The sequence below is a fragment of the Scyliorhinus torazame genome, chromosome 4, assembly GCF_047496885.1.
Source record: "Scyliorhinus torazame isolate Kashiwa2021f chromosome 4, sScyTor2.1, whole genome shotgun sequence".
Classification (NCBI taxonomy): Eukaryota; Metazoa; Chordata; class Chondrichthyes; order Carcharhiniformes; family Scyliorhinidae; genus Scyliorhinus; species Scyliorhinus torazame.
Window position 1 is genome coordinate 260,247,085 of NC_092710.1, and position 24,701 is coordinate 260,271,785.

A 24,701-nucleotide genomic window follows, 5' to 3' on the forward strand; every position below is an offset into this window, starting at 1 on the left:
CAAGGTTTAGAGTAGATGTACGAGGCATTTTCTTTTTACACAGAGGGTAGTGGGTGCCTGGAACTCGCTACCGGAGGAGGTGGTGGAAACAGGGACGATAGTGACATTTAAGGGGCATCTTGACAAATACATGAATAGGATGGGAATAGAGGGATACGGACCCAGGAAGTGTAGAAGATTGTAGTTTGGTCGGGCAGCATGGTCGGCACGGGCTTGGAGGGCCGAAGGGCCTGTTCCTGTGCTGTACATTTCTTTGTTCTTCTTTGTACTAAATTAAGTTAAATATTAAACAGAAAAAGTTAATTTTTCGTTTTAGTTTAAAGGAGAGCAAGGTGCATCTCCACTAGTGCCATCTGTCTGGTTTGAAATTGTATTTCTTACTGATGGCCTTACTGGTTCACCATGCAATTGTTCTCACTGGAACAATCATAAACTGCAAGGGGAGATCTAGCTCTGAGTCTTCTTGGCAGTGATAACATTGACATGTTTAAAATAAAAAGTAAAAAATTCCCATTATGTTCTTCTATACAATGGATAGTTACTTCAAATAACAAGTGTGACACATAGAACATACAGTGCAGAAGGAGGCCATTCGGCCCATCGAGTCTGCACTGACCCACTTAAGCCCTCACTTCCACCCAATCCCCGTAACCCAATAACCCTTCCTAACCTTTTTGGTCACTAAGGGCAATTTATCATGGCCAATCCACCTAACCTGCATGTCTTTGGACTGTGGGAGGAAACCGGAGCACCCGGAGGAAACCCACGCAGACACGGGGAGAACGTGCAGACTCTGCACAGATAGTGACCCAGCGGGGAAGTGAACTTGGGACCCTGGAGCTGTGAAGCGACAGTGCTAGCCACTTGTGCTACCGTGCAATACCCTTCCCTTCCTCATTTGCTGCTGTGTACGTTTTGCCAGATGACATGAGTGGTATGTAGTTTCTCATTGTGTATGAGCATGTACAAAAAGTAATTTACTGTACAGTATTTTACTACTTTTGTTTTAATCAAAATCAGAATTAGGTCATGATAATGTGATGAATGGTGCTCGCTGGTTCTCAGATCTGCAAGTTTGAAATAAATTGAATGTCACTTAAGTATATGCTCAAAAAGGTTTAGGGCTTAAAACTCTGAAAATGGCAAATTTGCAAGTGAGTTAGTTGGAACATTAACATGAGATTTTCAAAATAAGGCAAATACTGCTTCAGTTGGCTTGGAGTTCTATTTATAAATTACTATTTCCTTCCTTTCCAGAATTTATCCTAAATTAGTCTTGATGATTAAATGTGAACAGAGCAATGTTCCTGTGCTGTGGTGACTACACTAAATCATCTGATGTCTCGCCTGCTAAATTTTATTTGTGAGCTACTAGAATACTTTGGAATATCATCTGATTTGGTAATTTTACAAAATTATTCTGTTGTCTCTTGATTGTAAGTGGGGCTTGAACTGTTATTACTCCCTTGGGGACCAAGGACTGTGCTCTATTCAATTTCCCTCTTACGCAGCTGAGTATGAACTCCCCGACAATTGGGGGCAGGATTTCCCCTTAACAAGAGTAAACTACTCTGTATAAAAGTCCTGATCGGGGTGTAGGTCAAGGAGGGTGGCCTTTTGGTGAGAGGAATAGTTTTCATGATCTTGTGGACACCGTAATAAACCAGTCGTTCATTTCGACCCTACGGTTTGTTTTTGTTGTCTCTCCCATTCGGGGCCTACATGAACAATGTTTTTTTTTTACCATTGTTGAAGCAGTTGTCATTTTGCTCTTCATTTGATTTTGCTGTGTGAGATACTCACCTTCCAATTAGAGTTGCACACCTAAAGTTCAGTTCTGTGCCCGCATGACAGTATGCAGATGCTATAGTGCACTGTAATATTATTAAACATGGGTGAAAGAAATAGTTGTTGGAGCTGGCAAATCTAAAATGTTGAAGAGAACTGAAGTGACCACATTGTTTAAGTTTGAATATATATTACATTGTAGTGCCCAATCATAAATCTAGCTTTTAACAACTTTAAAATGGAAAGTTTGAAAACACATTTTTGCTAAAGTGGTATGGCCATTGCTGTTAAACTTTATAATATTTCATGTATTTTGCTGTTAAATCAAAAATGTATGGCTATGCACATTAATGTGTTTGTCTTTTATAAAAAGCTCATCCAACTATGGCGAAGCAAACCATACGGACAGTCTCGCAGTATTGTTCGAAGGATAGGATCATCACTGCCATTAAATCACTGGCCTAGAGTCTGCTTTCAGGTAAGATAATGTTTTGGATGATAATTGGATTAAAGGTTTGTGTCAGAATTTAGTGATAAATGTTTTAAAACTTTCTCCAAATTTTTTTTTCTTGTGTCCAAAAGCTGACAGATCCGTCAATTTCTCTTAAAAAGGTAACTTTGCAAGTGAATTCTTTGAAGCATTGACTTGGGCAGACATATGTATGAAATCCAAATTCTACGGATGCTGAAGATCTTAAATAAAAACAAAGTGCTGGAAAAACCCAGCAGGTCTGGCAGCATCTGTGGAAAGAAATGTCAATATGACTCTTCTTCGGAAATAAGAATAAGAACAAAGAAAAGTACAGCACAGGAATAGGCCCTTCGACCCTCCAAGCCTGCGCCGACCATGCTGCCCGACTAACCTAAAACCTTTCACATTTCCAGGGTTCGTATCCCTCTATTTCCTGCCTATTCATGTATTTGTCAAGACGCCCCTTAAACACCACTATCGTACCTGCTTCCACCACCTCCAGCAGCGAGTTCCAAGCACCCACTAACCTTTGTGTAAAAAAACTACACTCACACATCTTCTCTAAACTTTGCCCCTCACACCTTAAATCTATGCCCCTAGTAATTGACTCTTCCACCCTGGGAAAAAACTTTTGACTATCCACTCTGTCCATGCCCCCCATAATTTTGTAGATTTCTATCAGGTCGCCCTTCAATCCGGCATTCCAGTGAGAACAAACCGAGTTTATCCAAGCTCTCCTCATAGCTAATGCCCTTCATACCAGGCAACATCTGATAAACCTCTTCTGTACCCTCTCAAAAGCCTCCACACCCTTCTGGTAGTGTGGCGACCAGAATTGAACAATATAATCCAAGTGTAACCCAACTAAGTTTCTTTACAGCTGCAGCATGACTTGCCAATTTTTATACACTGCCCCACCCTATAAAGGCAAGCATGCCATATGCCTCTTGACTACCTTCTCCAACTCCGTTGCCACTTTCAGTGATCTATGGACCCGTACACCCAGATCCCTCTGCCTATCAATACTGTTAAGGGTTCTGCCATTTACTATATATTCCCCACCTGTATTAGACCTTCCAAAATGCATTATCTTAGATTTGTCTGGATTAAACTACATCCGCCATCTCTCCGCCCAAGTCACTAATCGATCTATATGTGATGAGGTTTATTCAAAAGAGGGGAGGGGTTCAGGTGGAACAAATGGGAAGGTCATGGATAGGTTAGACCAGGCATTTTCAAAGTCGGGGTTGTGACCCGCAGGTGGGTTGTGGGTGGGTGTCGGGAGGGCCTCGGAGCCGTCTGTCGCGGCGCTCCCGATTGCGAAAATTTGCGCGCAACAGCCGGCATTGTTCCAAATGACGGCCGTGACCACGTAAAAATATGCGGGCACACTGCGCATGCGTGCCCGCTCATCGGTGCGCATGCGCAGAATCGCGTGGTTCCGTAAGCTCAAATAAGGAAACCTGATCAGCTAGCATTTAAATGCACAATTTCACCCAATATGTGGCGGTTCTTTTTTTCCAATTCTGTTATGAATTTCTTTTCTATTTCTGATCCAAAACCGACTGAGCTACCAGCACCTAAGTAGCCAAATTCTGTATTACACTGAATTACATTGAATATACCACCACATTCGGCCAACCAGCCCATGTCCACATTTTTGCTTAATTCGGAACACAATTGAGCATAAGGCACTATTCATACATGAGAAAAACACAAGTGGAGAAACAAATAAACATTCTGGCCTGCCGACCAGCCCACAGCGTGGAATTGAATGAAATGCAAATTGATACAGGAGCAAATACTTTATCCCTCATGTATTTCAAAATATGAAGTAGCTACTGGTCTAGCCAGGTGAACAGGAAAGCAACAAATGGAATACAACCCAGGCGAGTGTGAGGTGATGCATTTGGGGAGGTCAAACAAGCCAAAGAATTACACAATAAATGGGAAGATACTGAGAAGTGTAGAGGAAGGGAGGGCCATTGGAGTGAATGTCCACAGATCCCTGAAGGTAGCAAGACAGGTTGCTAAGGTGGTTAAGAAGGCATCTGGGAGGACTTCCGGTTGCGGCTATGCGGAGCTAAGCTGCACGAATCGGCAGCTCCCGCGAATACGGACTTTCGGGCTTGCTAGAGGAGCCCCAACGGAATTTTCTTTACAGCCAACCCGTGGGGAAGAGAGGAGAGAGGTCCCCTACTAACTTGTATGGACCGGACCCGCAGCGAAACGTCCAAAAAAGTGGCATTGGAGCAGCGGGAGAAGAGAGGGAAAATAAGCAAAATGGCGGCGGCCGGGGACAAAGAGGAGATGCAGGAATTCATCAAGCGCTGCTTCGAGGAGCTGCGTAAGGAGATGGTGGCGCCTATGTTGGCAATAATTGAAGGACTTGGGGCAACCCAGAAAGCCCACGAGGTGAAGATCCAGGAGATCCAGGAAAAAGTAGGTGAGAATGAGGACGAGCTCTTGGGCCTGGCGGTGAGAGTGGAGCGGCACGAGGCGCTACACAAGACGTGGGCGGGAAGACTCGAAGACCTGGAGAACAGGTCGAGGAGAAATAATCTGAGGATCCTGGGTCTCCCAGAAGGAGTGGAGGGGGCCGATGCCGCGGCATATGCGGGCACAATGATCGGGGCGCTGATGGGCGCGGAGGCCCCCCCGAGGTTGCTGGAGCTGGAAGGGGCGCACCGGGTGCTGGCGAGGAAGCCCAAGGCAAATGAGCCGCCAAGGGCGATGGTGGTGAGATTTCACCGGTTTACGGACAGAGAGAGGGTCCTGAAATGGGCCAAGAAGGAGCGGAGCAGCAAGTGGGACAATGCAGAGATCAGAATATACCCGGACTGGAGCACGGAGGTCGCTAAGCGGAGAGCGGGTTTCAACCGGGCCAATGCAGTGCTGCATCGGAAAGGAGTGAAATTTGGAATGTTGCAGCCAGCGCGACTGTGGGTTACACATAATGGCCAACACCACTACTTCTAAACTCCCGAAGAGGCGTGGACCTTTATACTAACTGAAAAGTTGGACTCTAATTGAGGGTTTGTGAGGGTGGGGGTGTTTGAGGGTTGAAGTATGAAGGTTGTTGTATATAGGGGGTCAATCACGCGCAGGAAATGTTATATGGGCTGGGGGAGAGAGACAAGTCCGCGACAGGAGCTGCGCCAGAGGGGGCGGGGCAGGCTTTGGAAAGCGCGGGGTCCTTTTCCCGCGCGCGGGAAGAAAGGCGGGAAGGGGAACGAAGGAACGTTTATTGATTGGGAGAGTCCCACATGGGGGGGCTCAAAGGGATGGCGGGGGAAGCCGGGGTGAGCAGGTTTCACTGATTTACGGGAGTGATATGGGCGGAGCAAAAAAGCTAGACAGGGATCTAGCGGGGTGGGGCGGGGGGAAAGGGTTGCTGCTGCACTGGCCGAAAGGGAATGGGACACAGAAGAGGTGGTCGGGACGGAGGTCCCCCGACTGGGGGACTGGAGGGTGAGGGAGACGCGGACACGGGATTGGCCCAGAAAAGGAGATGGCTAGTCGGCGGGAACGAGAGATTGTTTGAGGGGATGGATGAGCGGGAGATAACATGGAGGGTGGGGGTAACTGGCACGTGCGGGCGAGAGCCAGTGTATAAAGCTATGTAAATATACCATTTTGCCATGTATATATCTTGCTCAGTGCGATTTTGTGTTATTTTGTTACGGGAGGGGGTTATTGTTTGTGAGGGGAAAAAATTGAATTGTTAAAAAACTTTAATAAATATATAACTTTAAAAAAGAAGGCATCTGGTACCCTTCCATTTATTAGCCAGCCAAGGTAGGTTTGCGCAATCGGAGAAGCAGGAAAAGATTTTTTTTTAAAATGCAATGTAATCTTCCTGCCTGAAGGGAGGCAGAGAGCAGGTCACCCCCCCCCCCCCCTTCCGAACGTCGACGGCATGTGCTTTGGGGACAGCAGCAAACAAGGTAGGAGAAAATGGTGGGTAGCAAAGGTCGGTCGGCGTGGGTCCCAAAGGTCGGCCTGCATGCGTCCCGAAGGTTGGCCAGTTGATAAAAATGGGTCCCCGGAAAAAAGTTTGAAAAACACTGGGTTAGACGGTTTGGGATATTAAATACCAACGATGTCGTGGAATAAAAGGTTTACTGAGTTTTAGTGGTAGTAGTAAAGAAACAAAGCATTGGTCCAGAGTAGGTTGATAGTAGAATAAAGATCAACTTTGTATGAAAACAAAAATGTGAAAACAAGATAAAAACTGGCATATGTGGGGAAAAGAATCAATATAGAGGCAGAGTTCATGGTCTGAAATTGTGGAGCTCAAATGTTAAGTTCAGAAGGCTGTAAAGTGCCTTATTGGTAGATTAGGTGCTATTTCTCCAGCTTGCATTGTGTTTTGCTGGAAGATTGGTGCAGGCTGAGGACAGAAATGTGAGCTAGATGGTGAATTGAAATGGCAAGTGACTGGAAGAGCTTGCCGACTGAGCACAGGTGTTTCTCAAAGCTGTCACCCAGTCTGTGTTCGATCTTCCCAATGAAGAGAATGTAGAATGCCAAACTGTTGTTGCATTTCAAGTTTGGCATTCTTGTGGCTGTGCTGATGAATGCAAGATAAAAAGGGTCATTACCCACCGCATGGGACTTACGGGGTGGGATTGTCTTCCCCGCTTCCCTTATGGAGTATGAACTCCTTCGGAATGGGGGCCGGGGACACTCAATCCATGTTGTATGTAAGATCGGCCAGTTCGGCACCGACCTTTCAGATCCGGTTGGGGAACTACTGGGAGCTGTGTATTATAACAATGTTAATAAACTTACGTTTGTTTGCTACAACTTGGTGTGGATTCTCTGCGACTTTATAAAACTGGCAATGAGGAGTAAGCTGGCTTCCTATCAACGCTGCAGCCCTGTCAGTTGAGCAACATCCCCGACTCGGTGGATCCAGGTTGCCTCTATTCGGGTGGTTGGATGCTTTTGATGGTGGGAGTTGAGGACTGGAATCAGCTCGCGGAGCCAATGCATTGTTTCTTTTGTGCGAATAACATCACGGAGCACGATCGGTAGATGGTGATTTTGCTGCCCACTTGTGGTGCCCATACATTCGGAGTCTGATGTGCCCAGTGACGCCTGACAGCCATACCTTTGACCAGCTTGTGATGCTTGGTGGGTCTGCATTTCAACCCAACGCCATCCATTATCGTTCAGCGGTATCGGTTCAACACAGTGGAAAGATCCCCGTGTGAGTCGGTCACCAAATTTGTGTCCTGGCTACGAAAAATTGCCGAGTTCTGTGAGTATGGAACTGTTTTATCTGAGATGCTGCGTAATCATCTGGTCTTCGGCGTCAACAGCGTGGAGATGCATCGAAAGCACTTGGCCGAGCCCACCCTGAAACTGCAACAAGCGCAACAGCTCTCCTTATCCCTTGTGAACGTTGATCCTGGGGTGCAGGAAATACAGGGGATGGAGGCGAGCGCCCTAGTGTGTGTTCCCTCCCACACAGCTCCCCCCTCCCAGCCGGTCCAACCGCCGAAGGAACTCTGGTCTATGGTTGCAGGCCCGGCCATCACGGCAGGAAATGTCCCCGGATTCTGCTGAGGCTGATTCGTGCCCATGCGGACGCAAGTCCAGGCGCGGCCACAGGCAGTGAGAGCCCCAATGGTCCCGGCAGGGACAGGCGTCTGCCTCGGGACCGGATTTTTCATCCGAACAAAGAGGCATCTATGCAGTTGAATTGTGTGGCGGCACCCCGTGTGGCTCCAGTGCAGGTGAACGGCCATTTAGTAAACATGGAGTTGGATACTGGGGCGTTGTTTTCTGTTGTGGCACGAAGAACCTTTGACAGCATAAAGCGCGGTGTGCAGACTTTGACTTTGACCTTGACTGTTACAGTGGCTTGGTTGACCACGTATACAGGGGACAGCTGAGTAGGGCAGCACGGTCACTGTCTGTGAGGAGTCTGCACGTTCTCCCCGTGTCTGCGTGGGTTTTCTCCCACAGTCCAAAGTTGTGCAGGTTAGGTGGATTGGCCATGATAAATTGCTCTTGGTGACCAAAAAGGTTAGGAGGGGTTATTGGGTTACGGGGATAGGGTGGAAGTGGGGGCTTAAGTGGGTTGGTGCAGACTCGATGGGCCGAATGGCCTCCTTCTGCACTGTATGTTCTGTGTTCTATGTTCTATTGTTGGGATAACATTGACTCTGGTGGTTTATGGGCACCAGTCGTCTTGCGTCTCACTCTTTATTGTTCAAGGGAATGGCCCTAGCCTGTTGGGCTGCGATTGATTACACCATTTGCACTTCGACTGGCAGCACATTCTCCGAGTGGAGGCCTGTGCGAGGTCTTCGACAAGTACCCTGAAGTCTTTCAGCCCGCCTTCATTTAAAAAAAAAGCTTTGATAGTATGACCTCCCTGCCCATTTCACGATTACTATCTCAGTCTATGTTGGGTTAATTAAACAGACCCATTTTAACTACTCTATATTCCTTGCACCTCTCTGTAATTTGTTTGCAAATTTGTTTGTATTTCTTTCCACCAGACAATGATCGATAGAATAGACCCAGTGGTGTAATGGTATATTTATTAATTCTTAGATCTAACCAATGATATTCTGTCCTTGACCCTTCAGGTTCACATTCTCTCCACAGCACTTTAATGTTCTCCTTACAATCAGCAATGGTGTGTTACCTTCTTCCTTTCCTGAACACATTGTGTCCATAAATATTTAGTACCCAGTCCAGCCCATTTTTTAGCCAGGTCTCCATTATTGCCACATCATATATTCCAATAGCTGCCTGTGCCTGTAGCTCATGGACCTTATTTATCACTCGCTGCACATTCACATATATTAACAGTAAACTTAATTTAGACTATACTTCATTCCCTCTTACTCTAATAACTGAATACCGTATTATTTTTTACATAGTGCTATCTGTCTGCCCGAATTCTCTGCACCGTTTCTTCCTTGATAATACTTCCTACTTCCCATACCCTAGCATGTTAGTTTATAAGGTCCCCAAAAGCATTAGCAAAGCACCCCACAAAGATATTGGTAACTGCTCTGTTCAGTTGCAACCTATCCACCCTCTACAGGTCACATCTCCCCAGAGTACCAATGTCCCTTCTGTAACATCTTCCTAGCCACACATTTATCTGTTCTATTCTCCTATTTCTATACAGAAAGTCCTCACTTAAAGTTGTGGTTGCATCTCTGGAAATCGTAACTTTGAGTAAAACAACTTTAAATGATTCATGGCTTCTCATCGAAATCAATGTTAAAGCCGGAGTTACGTTCCTTTGGACATTTCTTGTCTGGAAAAAACAATGTACAAGTTTAAATACTGTACAATACATGAGCAGCATTGTGCATTCCCAGCTGATACAGCTTGCAAAATAAAATAAATCACTGAATATATCAGAAATACTACATGAATTCAAATTAGATAACACTAAATCACCTAAACAAGCCCTGAGGAGCACTGCTTCTGTGTCTCACCTGAAACTCAGCTCACTTTTGTTTGCTACCCTTCCCCCCCTCTCATTCTTTCCTTTCCCGCTCTGTTGCTGTGTTTCTCTCATTCCTTTCCCAGTCTGTCTGTCTGGAATTTTCCAGCCGTTTTTGCCAGCGGGACCTCCAGTCTTGCTGATGGCGAAACCCCACCGCTGGTTTCTCAGCTGGGCCGGGGCCGGGGGGGGGGGGGGGGGGGTGCATAGAGTGGGAAGCCTCGTTTACAGAGTTAGCGTGATCAGAAGATTCCCCAGCCAATGTGCCTCGCGTCCCTCTGTCTGTCTCACTCTCTCCTCTTTATCTCTCTCTCTCTCCCTCTCCTTTCCTACTCAATCTCTGTTTCTCTCCAGAGCCTGGAAACATTTTTGATGAGCCGGGGCAGATCGGCGGATGGCAGCTTCCTGTCTCTTCCTTGCGTGCTTTCTCCCGGATCTCAAATCTTGCACTCTGCCTGCAACATGGATCTCTGATGACTGCGGTGGTGGTTCTGGCATTAAAACATGGAGGCAGCTTACCCAGAGTGAAGGACATGGGCGGAGAAGGGCCAGAGTGCAAATGGTGGCTGAAATATTCCGCCTCGTGACGCCGCAACCACAAACTGCAATTGGGTGGAGAATCTGGTGTCTGGCCAAACACGAGGTCCATGCCCAGCGCCCAAATCGGGTGCCATGCTCCGGTCCCTCGCTGGTTGCGATAAAAGGTTTGCGCCCTGCACCGGCGGCGACATGCGAAACTGGCATTTGCATGCATTTAAATGTGATTAGCGGGTTGAACACCATATACACTGCCCCTCCGTGATGCTCTGCTCCTCTTAGGTGGAAGTCTTGTGGGCTGCATTACTACAAGTATTTAAAAACATGGACTGGGCATCATGGCTACAGAGGGGGAGCGGAAGGCTAAACAAAATCACTGAAAAACTGTTTAAAACTATTGGCCCTGCTGGGGGATGACTGCCTGGGCTGGGAGCAGTCGTGGGTAGTGACTTGGTGGCAAGTCCGTGGACTTAGGGTGTCCTCCTTGGGACCGGGGTGGCCTGGCTCAGACCATCATTGCTGCAGCCTATCTTTTAAACGCACCCCATCGGTGCTACTTCTAAACTCCTGGTTGCACGCTGCTGTGTGCTGCCTGGGTCCGTTAAATGCTCAGAAGGTCTCTAGTCATCTGGGAGCCCACCCAGGCTGCCCCTCTGGATACCGTCATACCCCAGCTGTATCATCAAGGGCCAAGCTCAATCAGTAGCTCATCAGAATTTGACGCTCCTCAGAAACACTACCCCATTGCAGAGGAAGCAGGGGATCAGCAGAGCTCACCTGAACCAGCAGATACCTGTACTGCAGCCTTTGGAACCCTCCCTGATTCTCTGCCCTTCTCAGGGCAGAGGACTCACTAGTGACCCTCATCCCTCCGGATAGCCAGCCATCTACTTCCAGGCATTGTTCAGGAAGGCAGACTGGAATGTGCAGCCCATGCTGGGATGCTGGGGAAGAGAGTGCCCTCCCCTCCTCACTGGCTTGGAGTTGTGGGTCCACCTCGGAATCTCAATCTTTGGGGCGGGCAGGTCTTCTCTGTGCCATCTTCGTGCCTGCAGTTGTGTGTAGTAAATGGATTGCTTAAAAACAGCTCCAGCTACGAGGCTCTTGCCGCTTATTCTGGCCACAACAGTTAGAATGCCTGCTGGGGTGGCAGCACAGTGGTGCAGTGGATAACACTGCTGCCTCACGGCGCCGAGATCCCAGGTTCGATTCTGGCTCTGGGTCACTGTCCGTGTGGAGTTTGCACATTCTCCCCGTGTTTGCGTGGGTTTCGCCCCCACAACCCAAAGATGTGCAGGCTAGGCGGATTGGCCACTCTAAATTGCCCTTAATTGGAAAAATGAATTGGGTACTTGTAGTGATATGCATCACTGTATATACACAAGGGGTTAATGTAAATACAGCACCAGAGATGTATATAATAGACATATAATAGAAGGGGCTGGTTTAGCAAGGGCTAAATCGCTGGCTTTGAAAGCAGACCAAGGCGGCCAGCAGCATGGTTCAATTCCCGTACCAGCCTCCCCGAACAGGTGCCGGAATGTGGTGACTAGGGGCTTTTCACAGTAACTTCATTTGAAGCCTACTTGTGACAATAAGCGATTTTCATTTCATTTTTCATTTCAACAGGAAGTCAAGGGGCACTCTTTATAGGAACGGCAGCTAGTGAGCAGGACAGCTCTCATGTAACATCTAGTATAAGCGCTGGAGAGCGAACAAACTTACACAATAAAGCATCTACTTCAGCTGTAAGACTACGAGCTTTATTCAGACACAAGGAATAATACATGGTACCAAGAGACTTCAGAATGCTTGCCAGTCAGATTACACAAAATGCAGACAAAGAAAGATCGAAAACAGAAGAAAACTTGTAACGGACAAGTTGGGGAGACTTCGCTGATTTAATGGAACTCGTTGGAACTCCACCGCAGCTGAAAACAACCGGTAATTTAAGTCAGAGATGGAAAATATTTAAACAAATGTTCGAAATATATATCATAGCTAATGATTTGAGCACGGCCTCTGAAGAAATGAAAATTGCACTGCTACTATCAGGACATGAAGCTAGAGAAATCTATAACTGCTTTAATTATTTGAAAGGTGAAGACAACACCAAATTAGAAGTAATACTCAAAAAATTTGAAGATCGCTGTAACACCAGTAACAATGCTGCTTTAAGACATTCAATGCTCGAAGACCAAATTGCACAGAGAATGAGTGATGCGAAACTCAAACAATCATTATCAGAACAGAAAGGTTTAATGCTGGAAATCGCGATTGAAAAGTGCAGATCGCAAGAAAAAAATAACATTAAGTCTTTACCAAGAAAGAATGCCGAAAAAGCTCTTCTCCAAGGGTCTAAAGAAGTTAAAATGGCGTCTGAGCACATTTTAAACTGTCCGGGGAACAAAAGACACAAATCTGCTTCTACGCATGCGCAGGAAACCGCAGCCAAGCATGTGCAGTTGAAAATAGCTGTTTTGTGCGAAGACCGTTCTGTGCATGCGCAAGCAATTGAAAAAAGACGTTTTGGACGCAGATCGTTCTGCGCATGCGCAAGCGGCACATGCGCAGTCAGAAGAAGATCTGACACCATTCAAAGATGGATCTGCGCATCCACAGTTGAACAAAAAGAGCGCACAGTTCGAAAATGCTTGTGCATGCGCAGTTTATGAAAAAGTGTACAGTAAAGGAAAATCGATTTGCGCATGCGCAATCGATTCCTACGCTTTATGTCACGAGCGTCATGACATTAGAAGACTCAGACCACGCTCACTTAAAGCAACACTGCCCAAAAATTAAAATAAAAGTTTTAAAGCTACAAAACCAAATTTTTGTATCTTGAAAGACAGAACAATACCTAACCTTAAATTAGCAGTTGAAAATAACCTCCGCAGCTCCCTGGAACAAGCAGTTTGCACCACCCAAAGTGAAGAGCACAATAACACATCCGAAACAAAAAAAGATGATTTGTATATTGAAGAATACAACTTGGACATGGCTGAGTTATTCGGATATGATCATAAAAGCATCAGCAACACGGTTGAAAAGTTCACCACGACTATACTCATGGTAGATGAATCCAATACCATGATGCAATGGCAGATCGTCGATACATTGGATGACAGCAACCTGTCAAATACCCAAGAAGAAAACAATGCCACACAGCGAGTACTGATCGACTCCGTTGAGAGAGCACAGATCGACTCCACAGAGAGAACACTGAACGACTCCACACAGAGAGCGATGAAAGACTTCACGGAGAGAGCAATGCAAGCCTCCACAGAGAGCTCGCTGACAGACTCCAAAGGGGAAGCAACTAAAGACTCCATATCGAAATCCATGCATGAACAAGACCATGCAGGTCTATCCACCTTATCTGAGCAACCAGAAGCAGACTATGAAAGTCTATCAAGCTCATGTGAACAGCAAAGAGAAGACTATTAAAGTCTACCCAGCTCATTTAATCAACAAGAAGTCAATGAATGTCTCTCCACTGTATGTGAGAACAGTGACAATGTGATCACAATCGACATACAAGATGTGCAAGATCACAGCGAGACTGACAGATCTCAGCTCATCTGTACAGAAGCACTCAAAGTAAAACTACTCATGAGTCCAGTGAAACCACGTCAATTGAAACTTCATCTACTCTAAACTACCCACAAGAAAATGAAATCTTGAAGATTTTGACTCCAGAAGAGGAGCACCAAGAAACCAAAGATGATTTAAATGAACCAGAAATGATTCCAGAAGAGGAGCACCAAGCGATGAAGCAGATCAACCACAAATGACTGATGCCACCAAGATCAATGCAACATCTGTTCATTCTCACAATCCTCAAGAAGAAACGCTCAATGAAACATCAGATACCACAAAGGACACTGACACCAATAACTTTGAGAATGACTCAAATTATCCACACGGAACATTTGAGCGCAACGAGAACAACAATAAGCACAAGAAGCACAACAGAACAAGAACAACAACAGCAACAACAAGAAGCACAACAGAAACTACAAGAACAACAACAAAAACATCAACAAGCATAATAAAAAATAATACCCAAGAAGAAAACAACGCCACACAGCGACAACAAGCACAACAAAAACAACAAGAGCAACAACAAAAACAACAAAGACAGAAACAACAACAATGAAACAATGACCTGTACAACAAGGTACAACTCTGCACATGAAGGGCAATGCAACAGCACACTCCAAAACAATGACAAGAGTACAAACGTATCATGGCATGCCAACGAATCTCACAAATTCACATTTGCTCCAGAACAAACAAGCACACCAGCTTTCAAGACAGATGACACACTAAATCTATACCACAAGCACAAAAAAAAAGTCCACGTCAGTCATCATCAGTGGTTCGACCATTCAAACACCTGGTGATGACTTGTTGGTTACTTGAACACAAGAACACAAACGACATTCACAAAGAAATTATTATATCAACATCACATCAACAACAGAAGAACAAAACAAAACTCAACCGAATAAATTCATAACGTTGGACTCATAACTTTTTAAATTAAGATTGGATTCATAAATATTAATTGGCTTTGTATAATCATCAATATCATAACTTGTACATATCATCATTTATCTACCTGTTTTGTACAATTTTCTTTAACAAAGGACAGAAAATTTGTGAAAAGAAAAAAGGGGGGATGTAGTGATATGCATCACTGTATATACACAAGGGGTTAATTTAAATACACCAACTAAGTAACCACTAGAGGGAGCACCAGAGATGTACATAATAGACAAACAGGAAGTCAAGGGGCACTCTTCACAGGAACGACAGCTAGTGAGCAGGCCACAAGCAGACAGCTCTCATGTAACATCTAGTATAGGCGCTGGAGAGAGAACAAACTTGCACAATAAATAGAATTTACAGTGCAGAAGGAGGCCATTCAGCCCATCGGGTCTGTACCGGCCCTTTGAAAGAGCACCCTATCCAAGCCCACACCTCCACCCTATCCCTATAACCCAGTAACCCCACCCAACACTAAGGGCAATTTTGGACACTAAGGGCAATTTAGCATGACCAATCCACCTAACCTGCACATCTTTGGACTGTAGGAGGAAACCGGAGCACCCGGGGGAAACGTGCAGTCTCCGCACAGACAGTGACCCAAGCCGGGAATCGAACCCGGGACCCTGGAGTTGTGAAGAAATTGAGCTAACCACCATGCTACCGTGCTGCCGAGCATCTACTTCAACTGTAAAACTACGAGCTTTATTCAGACACAAAGAATAATACAGTACTCTAAATTTTTTTTTTGAAAGAGTGCCCGCTGGGCCGGGAATTAGAATGTCTTGAATTTCTCCACATAAGTGCCCTCAGTGCGAAGCGAATCGCATGCAATTCAGTCCTGGCATCAACACGTAGTCTCCCAAATGGCGAATTTCACTCAATGCAAAACCAAGAATGGCGATTCAAGTTGAAAAAAGAAACAATGTTTTTTTTTAAATTTAGAGTACCCAATTCATTTTTTCCAATTAAGGGGCAATTTACCATGTTCAATCCACCTACCTTGCACATCTTTGGGTTGTGGGGGCGAAACCCACGCAAACACGGGGAGAATGTGCAAACTCCACATGGACAGTGACCCAGAGTCGGGATCGAACCTGGGACCTCGGTGCCGTGAGACTGCAGTGCTACCACTGCGCCACCATGCTGCCCTAAAAAAAAAAAAGAAACAATGTTAAAGCAAAATGATGTTAAGCAGTGCAGGGTGATTTAAAGTGAGTATTAGATTTGTCAAGCATGATTTCTCCTCCATAAATCCATGCTGACATTTTTGAAATCTATCTCTTACCATTATGTATCTTTTTGGTAAGTCTTAATCCATTGAATAAGTGTCGTCAATGTGACTTTTTTGCTTTTTTATAGCTCTTGGCAGGACTGAAGGAGCCTGAGTCATGTAATTACAGCCATAAACCTATGGTTCCATCTCTGGCTGATGTACCATGGATTGCTGATGATGAAGGTGAAGTTTTCACTCGGTTTAGGTATGTATGCCTACCATAGCTTTAGTATTGTAAGTAGATCCACAAATTATGCTGATTTTGTCTGTCTATGATAACACTTAAATTGCAAGCAAGCCGTCTCTCCTGAAAACATCAAAATAATCAGAAATCTTCTTAGTAAAATGTGTTAAAAAGGTCTAACTTACAATGTAGTATTAATAGTTCACGGAGCATTTTATCCAAGACAGAATTGGGAATGAAAATGTTAAAAATCTGATTTGTCTAATGTTGAGATTGGATTGCTTTTTTTCCAGAAATGAAATTCGCCCTGTCAAAGTTGAACAGATGATCGGTCCAATGCAAGAATATTGCAAGCCAACAACTTCTATAAATCATTTAAAAAGCAGAAATAGTACTTGGAATCTTGGTGCATCAAATGAAAATGCCTTGAATAAAATCTCTCAACTTGAAGATGAGTTGACTCGTCTGAGGTCTCAAATTGCTAAGCTTGTCACGATGCAGGATCAAAGATCGGACATTCCTTGTAAGTTTTATCGATAAAAAAGCTTGCATTTATATAACATTTTTATGATCTCGGGATACGAAATTGCTTCACAGCCAGTGAAGTAATCAGTGAATACTAAACATCTGTTGACCTGTGCACAACATCTTTGTTGACGTGGTATTCCGTAGTCTTCTGCCAGGGAATTTTCACATGAGATGCACAGTGAGTACAATCGCTGGACACATAAATTAAAAAGCTTCACCAGGCTTCTCTTAAATGAATCTTTAAAGGGCATAGTGATTTAGATTTGCGGAAGATTGTGCCAGTTCTAAAAATAAAAGCAAAACACTGCAGATGCTGGAAATCCAAAGTAAAAACAGAAAATGTTGGAAAAACTCAGCAGGTTTGGCAGCATCTGTCGACAGAGAAACAGTTAACGCTTCAAGCCCGTATGACTTCTTCTTTCTCCCTCCAGAGATTCTAATAATAATAATCTTTATTATTGTCACAAGTAGGCTTACATTAACACTGCAATGAAGTTACTGTGAAAATCCCCCAGTCGCCACAGTCTGGCACCTGTTCGGGTATACTGAGGAAGAATTCAGAATGTCTAATTCACCTAATAAGGGACTTGTGGGAGGAAACCAGAGCACCCGGAGGAAATCCACAGACACGGTCCTGCTAGGTTTTTCCATCATTTTTTCTATTTTTATTTTGTTCCTTAATTGTTCTGAGGGATCTGGGGGTTTTGGGGGGGGGGGTGGGGGGTAGTAGTGTTAGCGAAGGAAACACTTTGGAATATAGACATTTGACGCTAAACTAAAATGAAAAGGGTAGCACAGTGGTTAACACAGTTGCTTCACAGCTCCAGGGTCCCAGGTTCGATTCCCGGCTTGGGTCACTGTCTGTGTGGTGTCTGCACGTTCTCCCCGTGTCTGCGTGGATTTCCTCTGGGTGCTCCGGTTTCCTCCCACAGCTCAAAGATGTGCAGATTGGGTGGATTGGCCATGTTAAATTGCCCTTAGTGTCCAAAAAGCTTGGGTGGGGTGACTGGGTTACGGGGATAGGGTGGAGGTGTGGGCTTGTGTAGGGTGCCCTTTCCAAGGGACCGTGCAGACTTGATGGGCTGAATGGCCTCCTTCCGCACTGTAAATTCTATGATTCTATGCATATCAAGTAAGGAGACTGCAAAGTTGGAGTGTGCAAAGCAGAAAAGGCAATTGTTTTTTTAATGAATATAGTAAATGAAATATGAAAGACCTTTTTAAGAGATATGCTTTGGTTAGACTGCATATTGAATATGTGGTTCAATCGTGCTCACTGGGTCACAAGGGGCAATCAGATCTTGAAGATGGTTTGCACTGAGTGCTGAATTTGGTGCTTTTTGAGTGCGATAGTGACTTTAATAGTAACAGAGATGTGGAGGAACAGATTGGGAAACAGATTTTGGAAAGGTGCAGAAGTCATAGGGTAGTAGTCATGGGCGACTTTAACTTCCCAAATATTGAGTGGAAACTCTTTAGATCAAATAGTTTGGATGGGGTGGTGTTTGTGCAGTGTGTCCAGGAAGCTTTTCTAACACAGTATGTAGATTGTCCGACCAGAGGAGGGGCAATATTGGATTTAGTACTGGGTAATGAACCAGGGCAAGTGATAGATTTGTTAGTGGGGGAGCATTTTGGAGATAGTGACCACAATTCGGTGACTTTCACTTTAGTAATGGAGAGGGATAGGTACGTGCAACAGGGCAAGGTTTACAATTGGGGGAAGGGTAAATACGATGTTGTCAGACAAGAATTGAAGTGCATAAGTTGGGAACATAGGCTGGCAGGGAAGGACACAAGTGAAATGTGGAACTTGTTCAAGGAACAGGTGCTACGTGCCCTTGATATGTATGTCCCTGTCAGGCAGGGAAGAGATGGTCGAGTGAGGGAACCATGGTTGACAAGAGAGGTTGAATGTCTTGTTAAAAGGAAAAAGGTGACTTATGTAAGGCTGAGGAAACAAGGTTCAGACAGGGCATTGGAGGGATACAAGATAGCCAGGAGGGAACTGAAGAAAGGGATTAGGAGAGCTAAGAGAGGGCATGAACAATCTTTGGCGGGTAGGATCAAGGAAAACCCCAAGGCCTTTTATACATATGTGAGAAATATGAGAATGACTAGAGCGAGGGTAGGTCCGATCAAGGACAGTAGCGGGAGATTGTGTATTGAGTCTGAAGAGATAGGAGAGGTCTTAAATGAGTATTTTTCTTCTGTATTTACAAATGAGAGGGGCTATATTGTTGGAGAGGACAGTGTGAAACAGATTGGTAAGCTCGAGGAAATACTTGTCAGGAAGGAAGATGTGTTGGGCATTTTGAAAAACTTGAGGATAGACAAGTCCCCCGGGCCTGACGGGATATATCCAAGGATTCTATGGGAAGCAAGAGATGAAATTGCAGAGCCGTTGGCAATGATCTTTTCGTCCTCACTGTCAACAGGGGTGGTACCAGGGGATTGGAGAGTGGCGAATGTCGTGCCCCTGTTCAAAAAAGGAACTAGGGATAACCCTGGGAATTACAGGCCAGTTAGTCTTACTTCGGTGGTAGGCAAAGTAATGGAAAGGGTACTGAAGGATAGGATTTCTGAGCATCTGGAAAGACACTGCTTGATTAGGGATAGTCAGCACGGATTTGTGAGGGGTAGGTCTTGCCTTACAAATCTTATTGAATTCTTTGAGGAGGTGACCAAGCATGTGGATGAAGGTAAAGCAGTGGATGTAGTGTACATGGATTTTAGTAAGGCATTTGATAAAGTGCCCCATGGTAGGCTTATGCAGAAAGTAAGGAGGCATGGGATAGTGGGAAATTTGGCCAGTTGGATAACGAACTGGCTAACCGATAGAAGTCAGAGAGTGGTGGTGGATGGCAAATATTCAGCCTGGATCCCAGTTACCAGTGGCGTACCGCAGGGATCAGTTCTGGGTCCTCTGCTGTTTGTGATTTTCATTAATGACTTGGATGAGGGAGTTGAAGGGTGGGTCAGTAAATTTGCAGACGATACGAAGATTGGTGGAGTTGTGGATAGTAAGGAGGGCTGTTGTCGGCTGCAAAGAGACATAGATAGGATGCAGAGCTGGGCTGAGAAGTGGCAGATGGAGTTTAACCCTGAAAAGTGTGAGGTTGTCCATTTTGGAAGGACAAATATGAATGCGGAATATAGGGTTAACGGTAGAGTTCTTGGCAATGTGGAGGAGCAGAGAGATCTTGGGGTCTATGTTCATACATCTTTGAAAGTTGCCACTCAAGTGGATAGAGCTGTGAAGAAGGCCTATGGTGTGCTCGCGTTCATTAACAGAGGGATTGAATTTAAGAGCCGTGAGGTGATGATGCAGCTGTACAAAACTTTGGTAAGGCCACATTTGGAGTACTGTGTACAGTTCTGGTCGCCTCATTTTAGGAAGGATGTGGAAGCTCTGGAAAAGGTGCAAAGAAGATTTACCAGGATGTTGCCTGGAATGGAGAGTAGGTCTTACGAGGAAAGGTTGAGGGTGCTAGGCCTTTTCTCATTAGAGCGGAGAAGGATGAGGGGCGACTTGATAGAGGTTTATAAGATGATCAGGGGAATAGATAGAGTAGACAGTCAGAGACTTTTTCCCCGGGTGGAACACACCATTACAAGGGGACATAAATTTAAGGTGAAAGGTGGAAGATATAAGAGGGATATCAGAGGTAGGTTCTTTACCCAGAGAGTAGTGGGGGCATGGAATGCACTGCCTGTGGAAGTAGTTGAGTCGGAAACATTAGGGACCTTCAAGCAGCTATTGGATAGGTACATGGATGACGGTAAAATGATATAGTGTAGATTTATTTGTTCTTAAGGGCAGCACGGTAGCATTGTGGATAGCGCAATTGCTTCACAGCTCCATGGTCCCAGGTTCGATTCCGGCTTGGGTCATTGTCTGTGCTGAGTCTGCACGTCCTCCCCGTGTCTGCGTGGGTTTCCTCCGGGTGCTCCGGTTTCCTCCCACAGTCCAAAGATGTGCGGGTTAGGTGAATTGGCCAATGATAAATTCCCCTTAATGTCCAAATTGCCCTTGGTGTTGGGTGGAGGTGTTGAGTTTGGGTATGGTGCTCTTTCCAAGAGTTGGTGCAGACTCAAAGGGCCGAATGGCCTCCTTCTGCACTGTAAATTCAATGATAATCTATGATTAATCTAGGACAAAGGTTCGGCACAACATCGTGGGCCAAAGGGCCTGTTCTGTGCTGTATTTTCTATGTTCTATGTTCTATGGTACAGAAAAGAATACCAGGCTTCTATCAAAACTATGAAGACATATTGAAGAAAGTTCGGCTTTTTAGCCTTGACTGGTGACCAAGAGGAGAGCACTTAGAAGTAGCTCAAGTAATAAATGAAGTACAAAAGATAATTCTGCAACACTACTGTGAGTTAAGAAAAGGATATTGGCCCAAATTAATAAAAAGCAAATTTAGGACTGATGTCAGTGTAGCATTGTGTTTTTGATTATGTTTCATGCTGTTTATGCTTGACTGGTTAAGCTGCTGTGATGATTCAGAAAAGTAAACAAACAACACAGAAGCTGCTGGAATCCAAGAACTAAAACATTTATAGTACGAAGTCTTACAACACCAGGTTAAAGTCCAACAGGTTTGTTTCGATGTCACTAGCTTTCGGAGCGCTGCTCCTTCCTCAGGTGAATGCAGAGGTCTGGATGTAAAACATCCCTCATGTAAAACATTTATAGGCATTTTGAGTTGCAGGCTTTTGTGAAACCCATAAATCTGCCACTACACACATGGAATCTAGTGTATTATCTTTGCATTGCTCTGAGATATAAAATACACAATAAACTGGCAAACCCCACAGTCAGGTGTTCTTCACACAATGGGTAATGAGCATGTGGAACAAGTTGCACAGAAATGGAAGAAGTGAAAGCTGAAACCATTTATGTCGCTGAATGGTGTGAGATAAAGGATTGTGGCTGTTGAATAGATAAACTAAATGGGCTGAGCAGCCCATTGTATTCTATCCCTCTTGTGCAATAGGTAAAATACCTATTTTTAACTAAAAACCCATTAAGAAATAAAGATTTACAGAAAATGCATCTTTCAAAGCAATTCCAGCAATTTTAACATGAAGAGAAAAAAATGCAATTCCATGTTTTTTAATTTTTGAACACATGAATAAATAGGAAATGGCTGATGTGTAGAATTAATTTGTCCCATCAATCTCAATAAAGATATATTAAAATTTGTATTGAGTGATTCGTTCAGAAATCTGTACTGCAGCTAGCTCTCTCTATTATCTATGTTTTATATTCATTTTCATCATTTTAAGTAGCTAATTGATCACAGTAATCTCATTATGAATTGTATTTCAATCTTTAAAAATTATTAGCAGCTGCTAAGTTTAACATAATTAAGTTTAAATGGCTTTCCTATTCTAGGTACTCCTGTTGCCTCCGTTCCTCCTCCAAAATTAACATCCACACCACTTGGTACATTGTATGGTCCATCAAAGTCTGCTCCACCACCACCACCTCCACCTCCACCAATGTCAACTGCTGAGAACAGTGCTGCATCAGCTCGAGATCTTGTCATAAAATGCCAAGCTATGAAAAGCAATTCTAGTCATGTGACCATCAAACCAAAGCCAACTGAAAATTCCTCAAAGCCCTTCAGCATGATGGATGTATTAAAGGACATGCAGAATGTCAAATTAAGAGTAGTAGCGAGGTAAATTTTGATCTTTTAAACAAGGGACTGGAACACTTTTGAAGGATTTAGCATTGTTTAATAACATTCTTATTTTCAAAGGTCACCTGGAGGAACGCCCATGGGGAAGAAACCAGCAATAAATGCATCAGTTTCTGATCCAGCAGCACTGATTGCTGATGCGTTAAAACGCAAGTTTTCACACAGATACATGAATGAATCTTCTGATAATGAAAATGAGCCCTTTGAATTTTCTCCGTTGTCAAGCCCAGAGACTTCAAGGGTATGTTCAAGTGAAGCAGCAAACAATTTAAGTTCCTAAGCATGGTTTTCCAAGTTTTAAAATATATTTATAGTGTAAGTTGCTAAAGGAAACAGTTGAATTCTGTAATTTGACCTTCAAGTTCTAGGGAATGTAACATTTTGATGTAAGGTCACAAATTGGATTGGATTGGATTTGTTTATTGTCACGTGTACCGAAGTACAGTGAAAAGTATTTTTCTGCGAGCATCTCAACAGATCATTAACTACATGGGAAGTAAAGGGAATAAAAGAAAATACATAATAGGGCAACACAAGGTATACAACACAACTACATAAGCACCGGCATCGGATGAAGCATACAGGGTGTAGTGTTAATGAGGTCAGTTCATAAGAGCGTCATTTAGGAGTCTGGTAACAGTGGGGAAGAAACTGTTTTTGAGTCTGTTCGTGCGTGTTTTCAGACTTCTGTGTCTCCTACCCGATGGAAGAAGTTGGAAGAGTGAGTAAGCCGGGTGGGAGGGGTCTTTGATTATGCTGTCCGCTTTCCCCAGGCAGCGGGAGGTGTCAATGGATGGGAGGCAGGTTTGTGTGATGGACTGGGCGGTGTTCACGACTCTGAAGTTTCTTGCGGTCCTGGGCCGAGCAGTTGCCATACCAGGCTGTGATGCAGCCAGACAGGATGCTTTCGATGGTACATCTGTAAAAGTTGGTCAGGGTTAATGTGGACATGCCGAATTTCCTTAGTTTCCTGAGGAAGTATAGGCGCTGTTGTGCTTTCTTGATGGTAGCGTCGACGTGGGTGGACCAGGACAGATTTTTGGAGATGTGCACCCCTAGGAATTTGAAACTGCTAACCATCTCCACCTCGGCCCCGTTGATGCTGACAGGGCTGTGTACAGTACTTTGCTTTCTGAAGTCAATGACCAGCTCTTTAGTTTTGCTGGCATCGAGGGAGAGATTGTTGTCGCTGTACCACTCCACTAGGTTCTCTATCTCCCTCCTGTATTCTGACTCGTCGTTATTCGAGATCCGGCCCACTATGGTCGTATCGTCAGCAAACTTGTAGATGGAGTTGGAACCAAATTTTGCCACGCAGTCGTGTGTGTACAGGGAGTAGAGTAGGGGGCTAAGTACGCAGCCTTGCGGGCCCGCTATTGAGGACTATTGTGGAGGAGGTGTTGTTGTTCATTCTTACTGATTGCGGTCTGTTGGTCAGTAAATCGAGGATCCAGTTGGAGAGTGGGGAGCCAAGTCCTAGGTTTTGGAGCTTTGATATGAGCTTGGTTGGGATTATGGTGTTGAAGGCAGTTGAAATTTGAAATGATAACTGCTTCTTTTTCCACAGATGCTGCCAGACTTGCTGAGCATTCCCAGCATTTCTGTTTTAATTTACTGTTCCAGCATCCTCAGCATTTTGCTGGTGCAAAATTCTGTTGGAAGTTCTTTTATAGTAATATGAGTTTTGCAAAGAAAGTATCAGATTTGATTTTGGATTTCTTAATGGCTAAATTATTTTTTGTTGCCCTAATAAATGAAAAATGAAAGGTTATAAAAATAAAGATTTGATAGAAACCACTTCAGGGCAAATATTGGGAAGGGAGCCTCAAACCTGCATTCAGCTCCATTTTTGCATTTGCAAAGGGCCTCATGTTTGTTTCAGACATGGAGAAAAGTATATGCTTCCTGCCCGTTAGTGCCTTGTTAGTTCAAATACCTCCCAAGAAACAGGTACTCTGAAACAGTTTTTAGGTGCAGGTATTATCTGAGCTTAGTGTCTTTTTTACTTTTAGAAACTTTTCTAAAAATATATATCTAGATGTTTTGGAAGTGTTTTCTGTAGGATGGTTTATGATGTATTTATCATTTAAACTGCATGCAGGTTTTTCAAACAGAGATTTGACTAACATTAAAATGCAAATGTTCACTCCACCTTGTTTTTGCTGAATTAT

General features: G+C 44.4%; 1 protein-coding gene across 2 annotated transcripts in view; it reads left to right on the top strand.

Annotated features, from left to right (window-relative positions):
* mtfr2 (mitochondrial fission regulator 2) overlaps positions 1–24,701 on the top strand; it is a 65,357-nt gene that overhangs the window by 26,138 nt on the left and 14,518 nt on the right. For both annotated transcript variants that reach the window (XM_072499690.1, XM_072499691.1), the window contains exons 2-7: positions 1,258–1,401; positions 2,162–2,266; positions 16,191–16,309; positions 16,582–16,811; positions 22,221–22,509; positions 22,591–22,771. In XM_072499690.1, the coding sequence (XP_072355791.1) occupies positions 1,339–1,401; positions 2,162–2,266; positions 16,191–16,309; positions 16,582–16,811; positions 22,221–22,509; positions 22,591–22,771 (987 nt within the window). In that variant the 5' untranslated portion in view covers positions 1,258–1,338. The remainder of the gene's footprint in view (positions 1–1,257; positions 1,402–2,161; positions 2,267–16,190; positions 16,310–16,581; positions 16,812–22,220; positions 22,510–22,590; positions 22,772–24,701) is intronic.